Source organism: Seriola dumerili, unplaced genomic scaffold (assembly GCF_002260705.1).
Source record: "Seriola dumerili isolate Sdu_G_001 unplaced genomic scaffold, Sdu_1.0 BDQW01000091.1, whole genome shotgun sequence".
Taxonomy (NCBI): Eukaryota; Metazoa; Chordata; class Actinopteri; order Carangiformes; family Carangidae; genus Seriola; species Seriola dumerili.
Window position 1 is genome coordinate 6,024,153 of NW_019174346.1, and position 15,106 is coordinate 6,039,258.

The window sequence follows — 15,106 nt, forward strand, 5'->3', positions numbered from 1 at the left end:
TAGATAAATTATGGCTATTCCCCCTCTCTCTCTCTCTCTCTCTCTCCCTCTCTCTCCCTCTCTCTCTCGTTCACACACACACACACACACACACACTCTCTCTCTCTCACACACACGCAGCGCCCTCACCACCACATAGCCCGATAACGCACACCGCGATATGAACGACAAGTTTTGGGGGCTCGAAACGGTCTCAAAAGGATCAAAAGGCGAGGCAACAGTGGGATCGGGGGTCTCCTCTCCCCGCTGCTCTGCCGCTCTTCCAGCTCGTCCCTCACAGAGCTAAATATAAAATGCCATTGAGTGAAATGCGCTCATTTAACGCGCTCACCGTCGCTCCAGCAGCATGGTCCTTATTGTTGACGCGCAAAACAACCCCGCGCCTTAAAATAAAGCTGCACAACAGTCTGAGAGCAGATCTGCCATTGAGACAAGTGCAACAGCTCCGCGGGGGCAAGGCGCTGAAAAAAAAAACCAGCTCTCTCAAGTCATCTTCACGCCATGTTCCTCTGTGAAGTCCTCAGTGTGATAAGTGCAGCTGTTGTTATTGTTGCCTTTGTAGTGCGAGAGGGAAATATACTTTGAGAGCTCCGGAGAGGACTACAGTGCCACTGACCGGCCAAAAGACGAGGCCAGCACAGCAAAGATCCATCTGATGTGAAGAAACCACATTATGGACTCATGTGACTCTCCCAATAAAAATGTTTTACTTCCTCTTATAGTTGAACTGGATGTTTCACACACTGTATACTTCTCTGTTGGTTTAGTCTTTCTAGTCTTTTATTTTTCTTTTGCTTCTTCTGAGTCTGAAAATAGAACACCTGAGGTAAAATGATAAGAGCTGTGGGATCTTTATGATTATGTAACAGTATTTAATAGTAACACTGCAGTAAATGTCTATTAAGTCTCTGGTCTCATGTTCAGTCTTAAAATGTATTTTATGATTTCTTAGGCCTACTTACAGGCTACCAAATAAATATAGAAGTATGGGAAAATGAACTGGGAACCATTTTAATAATCAAGTAAGTGTTTAAATCATTTCTTTTCTAGGAAAAGCTGAATGACTCTAGTTTTTTAATTGTTAAGATTCTGTGCCTTTCTCTAATTACCATCGCTATAAATTGACTATATGTGGTTTTAACTGGTCAGAGAAAAAACATTTGCAGTTACCTTGGGCTTTAAGAAATAGTGACAGGCATTTATCACTATTTCCTGACATTTTATAGAACAAACTAATAATTCATAAAATAGCAGAGAACACACAATGCCCAAACTAAAAAGGTTCATAAGTAATTGGATGATCAACTGTGTGTTGCTAGTTCATGCACAAAAGAGTTGTGTGTGACTCAGGGCTGACAGACAGTTGAGAGTTTAGTCAACTTAGTTTCATTTAGTCAAGATGATAAGTAAAGAGGAGACTAGGATATCAAAACTAGGTATTTTATCAAAATCAACAGGGTTCATTTAAAAAAAAAAAAAAGACTTGACAGCAAGTCAAGAATGCTGTGTAGGTGGACATGTTTCCTTGTCTATGATCAAGACAAGACTTCATGAGCAAAACCCGGTAAGACTCAAAAACAGAAAGACCAGACTGCAGTTCATTAAAACACACAAAAAGAAACCAGTAGAGTTCGGGAACAAAGATTTATGGACTAATCCAAAAAACTGTGTTTGAATCTGTTTCCCTGTCAATATGTGTTTCCCCTTTACTTTAACCTGAACCTTACCTAACCACTGAGGGGGTGGCCGGGGTTAGGATAAGGTTATAGGTCACAGGCCACCTAGGCGGTTGCCTGTGCCACCAGCTGGAGGGGCGCTAAAGAGGAGGAAGAAATATTTTGTAATTGCTCCTGATCTTCTATATATATACCAGAACAGTCTGTGCTGCGATTCAGACAAAGTTCAGACATTTCCTCTTTCAGCAGGACAACGATCCCAAACATACAGCCAAAGCAACCACAGAGCTTTTCAGAGTGAGGGAGGTGGAATATCTCTGACTGGTCGAGTCAGTCACCTGATCCGACTGAGCTGCAGTTCACCTGCTGAAGACCAGACTGGAGACAGAGAGAGCCCACAACAATGAAGAGCTGCAGTGACTTTGTTTGATTTTGTTTGACTTCATGTGTATCTGTCCAGCTACTTTTGAATCCCTAATCTGTGAGCTCCATGTATTAATATGGCTATATCTCCCACAGCTCCTTCAGTACTTTTCTAAACCTCAAATTAAAGCTGAGACTTGGCACTTCAATGTAGTATCCATTCATTCATTTCAAATTGAATATTGTGGAGCTCAGAGCCTGAAGAACAAAAACTTTCCAAAGAACCAAAAATTCCAAATACTTACGTCTGGACTGTAACTGTGATTACACGTAATTGTTGCAGCCCCATAAAATGAGTTAAGCTGTTCACTTTAGATTTTTTTAGTAACAGGTGTAAGTAACAGTCTCAGAAAGATGAAAGGAGTGAAATACAAAATACAAAAGCAGCTGTACAGACCCAGATGTGTCATTTATTATTTGCACACTATCTACAGCACATCAGCTCATAGTCTAGAATACCATTACATAATTCCAATGAACTGCATCCATCAGTTTTTTTTTAACTGTCACCTACATTGAGTATGAAACCACGAAGCAGAGTTTTCCTGTTTTGAATGGCAAAAGTCATTGAACTCTTTAGGAACACACGTCCCTGAGAAAACACTGCGCCTTTAAATAATGCAAATGCTTCAGTCTGAACCATTGAGACTTGCACATGTTAACAAAATGCACTGTTTTGCTTAATGTGATGTTGTGTGAGCTGCGCGCTCTTCTTTCTTTGCTGGAGCATCTTTGCCCTCAGCGTCTGGAGCTTTGGCTGACTCCAGCTCAGATCCAGCTGTCAGTGCTGACACCCTCTGGGCGAGCCGCTCCAGGACCAGATCAGCAGTGCTGGTGAGACTATGCTGAATAGACAGAGAGGAGCAAAATAACACAAGTTTCAAATGAGATTTGAGGAGATGTGTTGAGTTTATTCAAAAAAGAAATAATAGGCTCTGAGTGTTGCTTTAGAAATGGTGCAACAGTTGTTTTGTGTTGTGATATGGTGCTTTTGAATGCATGAAGGTGAAACGCTGAAAAGGTCCATTAAGTGAGATCACTGTAATAATTTTTCTCAGGGTTTTGTTAGTTTTGTCGGACCATTTAAGCTGCTCAGTGATGATGAATGATGCTACAAGGTGCATCAAACAATGGCTGGAAAACCTCATTTTTAATGGATAAAAGAAAATGAAAATTGGAATTCACTTTTTTTGTCAATTACAGGCCTCCAGAGATCAAGGAAACAGATTAGACGAGACCTGGAAGTACACGCTGGTAAAGTCAGTTCAATCAATTCTGCTGCAGTTTCTGCTGGTGGCCAGTAGAGGTCAGCAATGATTTGATATTTGTTTTAATTTACTTCTCCACTAGAAATAATATTTTTCTCCATTCAAGACTAAGCCTTTGTGTTTACTGAAGTACGTGTGTGAGCTATCTGTTCTGCTGAAATGCAGAACATCAGAGAGGCACTGGCCTTTTATACTTTTAGCTAAATGTAGGATATTATCAATTGTGTTATCTGTTTTGTGTTGTTTTTGCTACTGACTGTTTTAATTACATTGTACATCTAAAAGCCCAGCTACAGACAGGCATTGAGAATTGGCAATAGCTATAAACTCCTTGTGCAACAAATTAGTTTCATGCCCTGTTTTGAAACTATGTTAAATTGCATTGTCCCTATCAAACAAATAAATAAAGAAACAATGAACACTGTAGCTTTGATTAGCACCATGGATGTTCCTGCTACACACCTGTAATATATGCAAGCCCTTCAGTGTGAGGACAGCCAGCTCTTTCAAACCGTCCCCGGTCAAGTCTAAGTAGATGACGGATAGCAAAGGACTCTTGAAGCTCCGCCTCCACTGCAGCTGAAACTGTCCGCCACCTGCCGGATGGAACTTGTAACACAGAAGTTCCTGTGTGGCAGAGACAGGTAGAAAACACTGTTATCATTAGCACCTCACCACAGCAGTCAGCGATGACGCCTGTGAAGAGACAACACACGTGTCCTATTCTGTCACGTCCCACTATTTTTAATTCTTACTGCACATGTCATTTTACCTCAGGGGTAAATCTGGTGATATTCTGTATTTTTCTTATTGTCAACAAATCCCATGAAAAGACCATAACAAACAATGAATGTCTCCAAATAACAACTACTGTGTGTATCCAAAGCCTGATATATCTTATTCCTCTGAGCCATAGACCTCCATTGATTCCAAAAACTATTAAAAATACTTCAGTGAGCCACATTGTTTCACTGGGTGACAAGTTTCTTCATAATGATGAACATGAGCATTGTAGTTTATTTTGACTTTATCCCACATGCACGCTACAGGAAACATTCACTAGTGTAACAAAACTATATTAATCCATGTCTGCAAATAGTCTCCAGTAAATGCACATTTCCTCCTGTTTGAATAACATTTCTTTAAAAGCTAAAATGACCAGATGCTTTTTTATAAATGACTCAGCATTTTCTTAAAAATGAGAAAAGAAAGATTTGTGTCACTGGAACCAGTGGGCTTCAAGCTGAGAGCCAAAGAGACACATACAAAGCCAAAGCATGGAGAGAGAGATGGACAAGCGCATTTTTGTTTTTGCTCTGTAATGAGTTTTAATGACACTAAAAATAGAATATCACCAGCTTTATCCTATAAAGTACTATTACAGTTTTTCTCAATTGCTTTGATGCAATTCACACATCACAAATGTCATTCTCACAACTCTTAATGCAGTTCTCAAAACAGTTAGTGCATTTTTCATAACATTAAATCACCTGTGCAAAAGCCTCCAAAACAATCAAAACCTTGTTCACATGTGCTGAAACATGCAAAGTCAGTCAATCACTTCAACATTGACACCAATGAATTAAACCTTTTCACCAGTGCTTCAAGACTTAGACACCAAATGTTTTGATATTTTGATAAAAACCTGACTGACTTTAGAAAAAGAGAATTGCAAAAAATTGTTACAACAGTAACATTTTGGAAAAATAACTATATTCTCTTTCAACACTGCATTGGTGTTTACTGTACTGTGTTTCAACACTGTATGGGAATGTATATACAAGCCTATACAACAGTGTGTACATAATATATCCAAAAAATTACAATAAATGAAAAAAAGTGTTTGATGACTTTGAGGCAAATACTTGATTTTTAGATGTGTTCATGATATTTTCAATGCAGTGTTTCATTTTGCAGCAGATATGTGTTGTACAAAACTGTATTTGTAAATTCACACAATATAATTGGTGTTACTGAGGAAAGCAAAAAGGATAAACATGGAACTATGCATTGAAAAATAGACAAAAAGAAACAAAAATTATAATACAGGAAATACAAACATATTTGAAGAAAGTTTAAAGTGATTTGATTGAAAACACTAATGCAATGCAGGACTGCACTAAAGTGAGTGAGAGGTCTGTCATTCTATCTGACGAAGGTACAAACTGTTTTCATGAGTTGTTAGTCAGATGAGAAATGCATCAGCACATTGAGAAAACGTCTTTAGTAGTGAACTATGTGTGGATACAAAGGAAACACTTGAGAATCACAATGAAATATTTCTAATGTGTGTGGGGAAATGATTAACTGTTCTGAGAACTGCATTAAGAGTTGTGACAATGATGTTTCTGAACTAAACTAAAGCGATTGAGAAAAACTGTAATAAAGTCCATTAGTAAAGAGACACGCTCACCTGTCCATATGTTCCCAACAGCACCTCCTTCTGTCCGTCAAAATCCAGGTCAATGACTAGAGCACAAAGCACTGCATCCCACTGGTCACTCTCTGAGAGGCACACGGAGCGGGACAAACCGCTTTCCTGGACATCTCTGAGAGAGCACAGACCCACAAATAAAACAGTGAATTCACACACTGCCTTATCCAACAAAGATCATTCCACTGAAACCTTTCTCTGGTTCTGACCTGTAGACAACTGCCATCTCAATGGTGCTGGTTACCAGAAGGTTGTAGCTTTTCATTTCCGTACCTGAAAAAGAAAAAGCAACAATCTTGAGATACACTGCAGGTGATGCAGAAGAGACAAACTACAACAGACCAGTAACAGTACCCGTCTCTCTGCTGGACTGGTTGGGCTCCGTCTGGCAGCTCAGAGGGAACAGCAGCACTGTAGAGATTGGACTGTCGAACTGGACCCGCCAGCTCTGCAACACCTCTGATAAAAAAAACACACACACAAAATATCTTTAACACACACTGAGGAATAGTCCTAGAGTATGATTTTTGCATCTTGTATAGAACACAGAAACAAGATGGAGAAAAATGCCATTTATAACCAATCTTCATACACATTTTAATGACAAGAAAATACTGCTCACTGCAGTGTCAGATGCGACAATGCTGTTGACTGTATATGAAAAGTTCATATAGCACAGGTACAATACTGTAATCGTAATTAACCCCATTGTTGATTAATGTACAGATGAGGTCTGATTGTGATCTTAATGAAATGAATGCAGCTCTGTGATACTCACTAACCCTGCTCATCCACAAACACAGCTGATTCTGATTATTCTGGCTGATTAGACCACAGCTGTGTCCGAAATCATTCTCTATTTACTGTGTAGTGTGACAGTTCGAATGTGTGAACTTCCTGTAATTAAACCAGTAGAGCTCAGGACTTCTACATTACTTTCTACTAGAGATCCCAACATTCAAATGGGTCAGATTCTATGGAGGCTGTGTCTGAAATCAGTCCCTCATTCTCTCCTTCACTACTCCCTATATTAGTGGTCCTATAATCTATATTAATCATTGTCCTGCCGCATTCACATCATATAAACCGCAATTATGAGCAGCTGAGTGGGAAACACCCATTCACGTCCAGTCTGAGACATCGAGAGCCTCTGTCACGAATGGTATCACCCACTTAGTGAAAACTACTACAGACATGTTGGCTGCACCACAACTGGCAGTTACATCAAAATAAAATGCCAATGCTACAGCTAATCTAATACAACTGATTCAACTCACTTTACAGGAGCTATACACTGTTAGTATCTGCTTTCACTTCGTAGCGAACTGCTACAAATATGTAACACAACAGAAGAAGCTACTTCAGGCTGTTTATCTGGTGCGACAAAAAGGTTGACACCAGGGCTAAGCACCTCAAAATAATGTGTGAACACAGAGTAAGGGATGTTTTTCCTCCTCTTCCCACTCTGCCAACATTGCATGAATGCAGGATCATTTTGCATCAGAAGGACAGGTGTGTGGGATTGTTTTTGTGCCAATGTAGGGATTTTAAATATAGTGCATTATGTAGTAAACAGGGAGTATTTTGGGACAGAGCTTGAATGTTGGTCTTCTTCATTTTAGACATGTTGACATGTCACAGCAGGAAAAGCACAGGTGTGGATGATAAAACTGGGTACTGGTGCTGTTCATGCTGCCTCACTGTCACACTGTCTTACTGGGACACCTGAATAGAACAGACCCATCATTAGTGTTATTAGTAACACCTGTGCTTTTCCAACTATGACAAGTGAAAGTGTCTGCTGTGAAAAAGGTCCACAGTGAGTGAGTGAAAACAGGAAGTGATTTCAGAAACACACTACACTCACACAATGTCAGCAGAATAGGAAGAACAGGAAAACCTCTTGTTATTCTGACTTGGAGGTGTTTATGAATTATTTCATGTTGGTTTGCCCACTGCAAACCTTGTAGTCATAGCATTGAGCTAAAAGGCCTAAATTGTTATTGTTGCTATATTCATTTATCAGTGTAACCAGACCCAAACAAATAATGTATATCTCCTTTTAAATGTTTTATTTAAAGTGTTGATCCATAAGAAGATATATTTGTGGTTTTAAGAACCAAAAACCATCTCACTGTAGTTTTACATCTCCTCTCTCAGGCTTCTCTCTGGAGCTCTAGTAACAGCAGGTCGATGAGCCAATCAGAAGAGAGGAGGCTCTGAGCCTCTTCTGATTGGCTGACTTCAGGTAAATTTCAGGTAAACACTCTGAGAAACCAAATCCTCCGAGGCTGGATGGTGGGTCCAAGTGGGGGGGGGGCTTGGGGTGTGGCTGAGAGTGGTGTCTGCTTTGTTGTGGCATCACAAAGTTACAGAAGTCGTGCCAGCTCGTTTTAAAGCTCAGTTTCTGAATACAGGCTGTGTGCATTTCTCTGTGGACTGAGGGCTTAGATACTTTCACAGTATTAATATAGAACCTAGACCTGCTTTATGATCAAACAAGACATGGAAATCTCACTTTATACAAATTAAATATACAATTCGAAATTAAATTAGCTAAATGGATTATATTAGCGTTCATATTTTGTTTAGGTGTGTGGACACTTCTGTAGTTCTTATATAACCAAGTGGAAGATACTGCAGCTATCAGAAATGACTGAAATCTTAACTAGGAGGATGACATAAATGTTTCTTTTTCTGGTTTTCTGTCCATAATTCTGGTGAGATTGATATGACATGAACACAGGAACAACCTTCTTCTTAGATCTGTGGTATGGACAGATGTTTTTTGTTGCACCTGTTAGGGCAGGACAAATTACACCTTTGTCATCCTTATTTGCATATGAGTCCTGTGACCTCATGTAATTCCCAAGATAGCTCTGCAGCTCTTCAGCTTGAGCGGAGGTGTAATCAGTCAGAATAAAGACAATGAAAAATAACGTCACCTGTTTGGGCATGAATGGCTTTTAAGGTATGTGCATACTGGACTTTCAACACAACATAAATAATGTATATCAACAGCGCAGTCTAATCAACACAGAGTGGAACATCTCTAAATCTCAGAGAGACATTATTCTGCGTTTGTCTCACTCACCTGGTCCAGTCTGGTTTACCAGAGCGAGGCCGACACAGCCGCTCTGACAGCCGAACGCTGAGATCCGCCGCCCGCCAGCTACAGTCAACATATCCAACCACAGCACACTGCATGGGAGGAGGAACGCAGCATGGAGGGTTAGGACTCATACATACAGTTAATTATACGTTTGATCATGGACTGACAATGTGTTGACAAAAAATATTGGCTTTTTTGTCATAATGAGAAGTGTTCGTTTTAACAAGATCCTTTACACCTTATAACCAGATATTTTTCATGGTATTATGACATAGTTTTCCAGTTATTACTACATACAAAATTATTCCATTTTGTTAAAAAGAATATATGACTTTAGCTTGTTATGTCACAATATTTTTGTCAGTATGTCATAAAATAGGTTAACGTGGTTTTATAAATAAAAGATCTGGTTTATCGGCCGTGTTGTGGCTGACTGTGGAAGTGGTAATCAGACTGAATATTGCAGGCTTATGTCTCTTTTCTCTGTCTGTTGAATTTTATATTGCTGCTGACCTCTTCTATTTGTCTAATTGTAACAGAATTGTTAATGTTTATAAAACGCAATTAAAGGAAAATTTCACATGTCAGATTAACACACAGAAATAAAGAGTGACTTACAAGTTTCTGATGGTCTCAATCAACACACACCACCAAACAGCCACATCTACAGCTGACAGAGCTGAAGTGCACACAGACTCACTTGCTGGGCAGTTGTTGTAGCTCAGGGAACAGTCTCTCCACTGGCTGCTCCTCAAACTGGTGCAGGGAGGCGTTCTGTTGGAAACAAGTGAGTCAGGCTCAACGAGGCTCTGATGTTTGACGACCATGTTTTATCTTTCTTGCCAAGAAAAAAAATCCTTCCTGAAGTTTTCATCTCTGTTAATCCACAAATCTTCTGTTTGACATAACCATGAATCTTGTTGTCAGCTGCTGTTTCCACAGTCAAGGATGAATTTCAATGTGGACAAGGAGTCCTTAAGATGAACATCTACATTTTAACAACTGAACAAACTCGAACAAAATCATGTGATGTGATCAAAAGCTCCAGAGAAGATTCTAAAGTCAGGTCTGATTGTTTTCATAGAAGAGTCTTGTTTTGTTTTTTTTTTACTTTATAAACTTTGATTGAAAGTTTTTACACACACATACTACGTACTAATGTACTGGTCTTTTGGTGAGTTTAATAGTAAAATGCCTTAAAAATGTATCATTAATGATTTTATTTTATGTTTCAATTTTCACTCCAAATCTTCACCAAAAAAACAGACTGTTTGAAAACCAACCATGATGAAATAAATAATAAATGTATTATAATTATTAAATTAAATATGTTATAATAAAATGAATAAACATGTTATAAAATAATTATAAAAAAATAATTTAAAAAATACTTTTAAAATATGTCATAAAAATAAATGTAAAAAATAAATAAAATATAAATGTTTATTTAAATGAAATAAATTTTTATACTTCTGAAAACAGGTAGTGAAGGTTTTAAAAAAATTAATGTTTTGATTGAAGTCTCATCTCACACACACACACACATACACACACATACACACACACACACACACACAGAAGTTAATCCAGTCTCTGGGCTGACCTCTTTGTACAGGTGGATCCTCTGGTCGTGGCCACTGAGTAGAAACACAGTCTCACTGCCTCCATCATCACACTGAACTCTGACAGAGACAGAAAAGGTTTCTGATATTTGTTATCCAGACACACTCTGTCATGTTTTCATGTTTCTTCCCCACTGGTGGCTGTAATACTCATTCAGGAATACTTGGAAAATCTCATTAAAATGTCATAGTTTAGTCAGAGGAGCCATTCATCCAACACCATTAGCTCAGGAGCAGAGAATTTCATATAAGATGAGACACTGGATGATAAAAGCAGGAACAACCATCCAGAGTGGTGTATTAACTAAGATGAGATCAAATTATTGATTCTTACTGGGAAATTAATTCATAACAACAATAAAATAATAATGATTCAGTACAGTAGTTAACTAGCAGTACAAGAAATTGAAATTAAATGCTCAAAGTGGATAAAAGTCGCTTGAATTGAAAGGTAGCTGCTGGATTGAGTGTTTGTTTTTGATTTTTTTAATCTGTTATAATCAATAATCACAAAATTGAGTCTTGTCACTAACACTAGCAGTATTTTGTCCATTCCAGGATCCTGTAGGAACAGCTATCTTCGTGAAAGTGAAAAGCTAGTGTTAACAACAAAGCTAGCTGTGAAATGCTTCCACATTTAGCACGTGTTGTTTATAGGTTCACAGTGTGTCACAGTTCTTCCACAGCAAACTTACTCTGTGTGGTAGAGCTGGAAGGGTGTGAACTGCAGCTCCAGATTCAGACAACTTTCTGTTCAGAGAGACACACTTAACATGAGAACGTGAGACATCTGTTAGAGTGAGGAGGACCGTGCACATCTGGAAGCTGCTTCACTCACGCGCAATAGACTCCAGGTTGAACTCTGAGCCGGGCTCATAGTCACAGTAGATATTCAGGAACGGAGTAGCTTTGTCACCAGAGTCCTGCAGGAGATCAGTATCAATGCTGCTGTCATTGTAACACTTAGAGTAAACTACAGTATACTCATGTTATTAACATGAAAATACCTTTATGAATGTGATGCCCACCACCAGGCCTCTGTTGGGTGAAGACTTGTTGAAGGCATCAATTGATACAATTTCTGCATCAACTAGATAAAGAAAACAAGATCAAACATTTGCAGAAGACAACACTGCTGCAGCACAAGCTTCAGGACAACACAACTCCAAATTACAAAAACTGCATTACTAAAAGAAAATCTGATTAACATACTTTATAACAGTTTCAAAGTGAAGATTACACTGTTACTTGTTGGTTTTGTCTGATTATTTGAGGCAGAAAATATATTTTCACTGAAATCAATGAGGGCTAAATTAAAATATTGGCTGCTTGTGAATTGTTGAGCTTCCCATTTGCATTCCATTATGTAAAATAGCTCTGTGAACACAGGCTCTGATGGATGGTCTCATTTATCGTTGTGATTGGTTTCATTTTGGTTTGTCATTAGAGAAACTGTCTTGACACAGTACCAATAATAAATGAAGCCTTATAAGGGTTCTCCATTTAACAGCTGTATTGATCACTTAGTTTTGGTTATAGTGTGGCCTACAACACAGCTGTATATAACCAATACTTTTAACCATAATGAAACACATTATAACTCACTATTCATTTTAATTTTGTTAAAGAATGATGTTCTTATGTACATATGGGAATTTTGAACTTATTTGATATATATTTATTTTTGTTTATTTGTGGATCTTTCACTTAATTCAAAATGTATGTTGTGTGGGGAAACATTCAGATTCTTCACTGTAAGTCCCCCGACAGTGTGTTTTACTTATTTTTTTGTCACTGTGATGTTTGAGCTTCACTGTGCAGAATGATGTATGTGCAGAGTTTGACATTATATTTACTCATTTGGCAGATGCTTTTATCCAAAGTGACTTACAAGTGAGGGACATCACTATTGCTTCAGTGCAGCAGAGACCTTGATGTAAGTACTTCATATATTCAATAAGTGCAAGGAGATCAGTTAAAGGAGTGTAGTGAAAGTGTATAGTTAGTGCATCTGCAACAGGGGAAAGTTTCTCAGTGAAACCTTAAATCTCAGTTTAACATGTGGACATACGAGCAGGATTTTGTGACATCACAAGTAGCTTGGAGCCAATCAGGGGTCAGTATGCAAATTACACAAATGTGAAGTGAAAACTTGAGAACTTCAGTGTCCATGCAGAATGGACCCGTCAATGAAATAGGAGACATCTTGTGTCTTTTGAAATGAAGAATATTTGCATATTCATAGATTATGTATAGTGAAAATGAATACAGGTACTTTAAATAATTTGTAAGTATGTGTTGAAAAACTATATGACACAAATTATTTTTCATTATTTTCTACTTTTATATGTCTTGAAACATCTATGAAAGGACCCTTAAATTAAAAGTAGAAATAGAACAGTGTAGAAAATAGTCCAATACAATTAAAGGTCCAAATATAATAAAAGTATCCAAATATTATCAGCAAAATGCAATTAAAATATTGAAACTACTGGATAGTTTTATCTATAGCATCACAGCATCTTTTTTAAGCTCCTCATGTGCTTTGTAAGTAATTTGCAAAGTAATAAGTTTGATGTCAAATGATGTAGTGGAGTTGAAAGGACAATGTGAATTGTAGAGTAGAAGTTTAAAGAGGCATCAAATGGAAATACCTCAAATTTGTACTAATGTACTGTGTATGAATGAACATAGGTATTGAGTATAATACTATATATAGGCCTATATTATGATTATACACTAAACTAAAACAATAGAAGATGTTCAATTTTATTCTATTTTACAAAACAATAAAAACTGATATTTAAAAAATGACATTAGGTCTACATGTTAGGTCTACATGTGTTTGTATCAGTCCACAGTGAGTGTGTAGAAACATATCCTGTTGTTATGAAAAGATTTAGTGAACTCCATGTTCTTCCTGTGCTTTGAGCAGACCTTCCTGTCTGGTACCTGGTATGTAGGTGAACTGGATCTCCTTGGCCACAGGTCTGATTTTCTGCTGCAGCTCTTGGTACCTGAAACACACCACCTTTCCTTTTAGAGTGGCCGCTAACAGCTCCTGCTGCCCGGCCTGACACAGCCCGTAAATGTTACTCTGTGAGGGGAAGCGGCTGAAGCTGTCCTCCACGAAGGGATACAACTCACGGAGCATCCTGCTGGGCGACAATAACTCACTAAGTTTATCAGAAATGTCAAGAATTAAAGGAGTTCATGATTTCGTGTCTGTCCTGCTTCACGACAGCATCAAGCTAGCACAAGTGAAAAAAGAAACTTCCAGCCATTTATTCAAATTACAGCTAACCCTCACGATAAACCTCTGGTTTGCTGTAACGGCTGACGGCAGTAAGAACGATAATTTTATTTGGAAGACAAAAAAGTATTATCTCCTATATTTTTCTGGCTGGTTTTAAATATCTTGAACTATCCACAGTGGGAGCAAAACATCCGGGTTCGAGCAGAGCGGCGTTCCAGGTCATCGGAAATATTATACTCAGTGGTCCTAAAGGATCCAACGAGGGGAAAAATGAGGCTTTTCAGAACAGGAAGTGCGTTCAGATTGAGGAATGCATCTCCTATTTGATCCTTTACCTTTTTGTACTTTGTATTTTTTTCTTTAGTTTTGTTTTGGATAAACAGTAAAAGCATAATTTGCACGGCCGATATATTCATTCTTATTATAGCTTATTTCTAACTTATTTTAAGGAAAACGCCCAGTCACAGTAACTTTGGTCCCTATTTTTAAGATAAAAACAATTTGATGTCGTGACATTAAATATTTTTTGGATATCTTACTGTCAAATACATAGACACCCGAGGCTCTGGAAGGCAACACACGGTTTTTCTCCTTCATGATTCAAAAGATTCAAGATTCAATGCATCACTTGTACACTCCTGCCACCCAGTGGTTACTGTCTTTTTTTTTTCGTTCTTTTTAAATAGTATACATGAAAGTGATTCTGTCATTGATAAGTTGATGCTATTAACATTTTCTGGTTGCATCCGTCTCTGTTCACTTATTCTCTTTCATGCATTTTATTTACAGTCATAACCCTGTCGAGCTTTATCCAAATAAAGAACATTATATACAGTATACAGCAATGAAAATTAATTCTACCTACTTCTAGCCTACTACAGCAAACTATTCACAGTCAGAAAGAGTCAGACTTAACAAAACAGATAATAATACAAAACTACAACAATGCATGTGATATAATGGTGTATTTAAGTGAATAAAACAAACCATCACGTGTGATTGATTCATTATAAACTCATCATACCATAGACACACTCGTATACATTAGGAAGTATGATTAGAAAAATTACTGTTTTCATTAGGGTTGCCTATTCACCTATAGTAACATTTATGCTCACACAATGCAGTCTGCCACATGACGACATTTGTCCACCAGATGTCAGTGGAAACTCACTCAGGGGAAACTCACCCTCCTGCTGGTCAGCTTCACTCCTGAGGAGATGCAGGTTGGTCCAAGCTGCATCTGCAAACTCCTTTAGTATCATTGCATGAGAGGCAGCTCTGTAGATAAGCAAATTGTGTCACTGATGATTTT

At 38.1% G+C, this 15,106-nt stretch overlaps 1 protein-coding gene across 1 annotated transcript; it reads right to left on the reverse strand.

Annotated features, from left to right (window-relative positions):
- Positions 1-2,489: 2,489 nt before the first annotated feature.
- kptn (kaptin, actin binding protein) lies at positions 2,490-13,995 on the reverse strand. Its single transcript, XM_022745924.1, has 12 exons — positions 13,488-13,995; positions 11,543-11,625; positions 11,374-11,458; positions 11,231-11,285; positions 10,517-10,595; positions 9,614-9,687; positions 8,896-9,002; positions 6,156-6,260; positions 6,011-6,074; positions 5,781-5,916; positions 3,830-3,994; positions 2,490-2,944 (listed from the first exon to the last, which is right to left on the reverse strand). Exons 1-12 carry the CDS (start codon positions 13,687-13,689, stop codon positions 2,780-2,782), a joined length of 1,320 nt encoding a protein of 439 aa, XP_022601645.1. The 5' UTR covers positions 13,690-13,995; the 3' UTR covers positions 2,490-2,779.
- Positions 13,996-15,106: the final 1,111 nt, after the last annotated feature.

Coding starts and splice junctions, on each gene's coding strand:
- kptn (XM_022745924.1), bottom strand. CDS start 13,689: ATGCTCCGTGAGTTGTATCCCTTCGTGGAGGACAGCTTCAGCCGCTTC. Junction 11,626..13,487: donor CCAGTTCACCTACATACCAG/GTACCAGACAGG, acceptor TTCTTTATCTAG/TTGATGCAGAAATTGTATCA. Junction 5,917..6,010: donor GAGATGGCAGTTGTCTACAG/GTCAGAACCAGA, acceptor GTGCTCTCTCAG/AGATGTCCAGGAAAGCGGTT.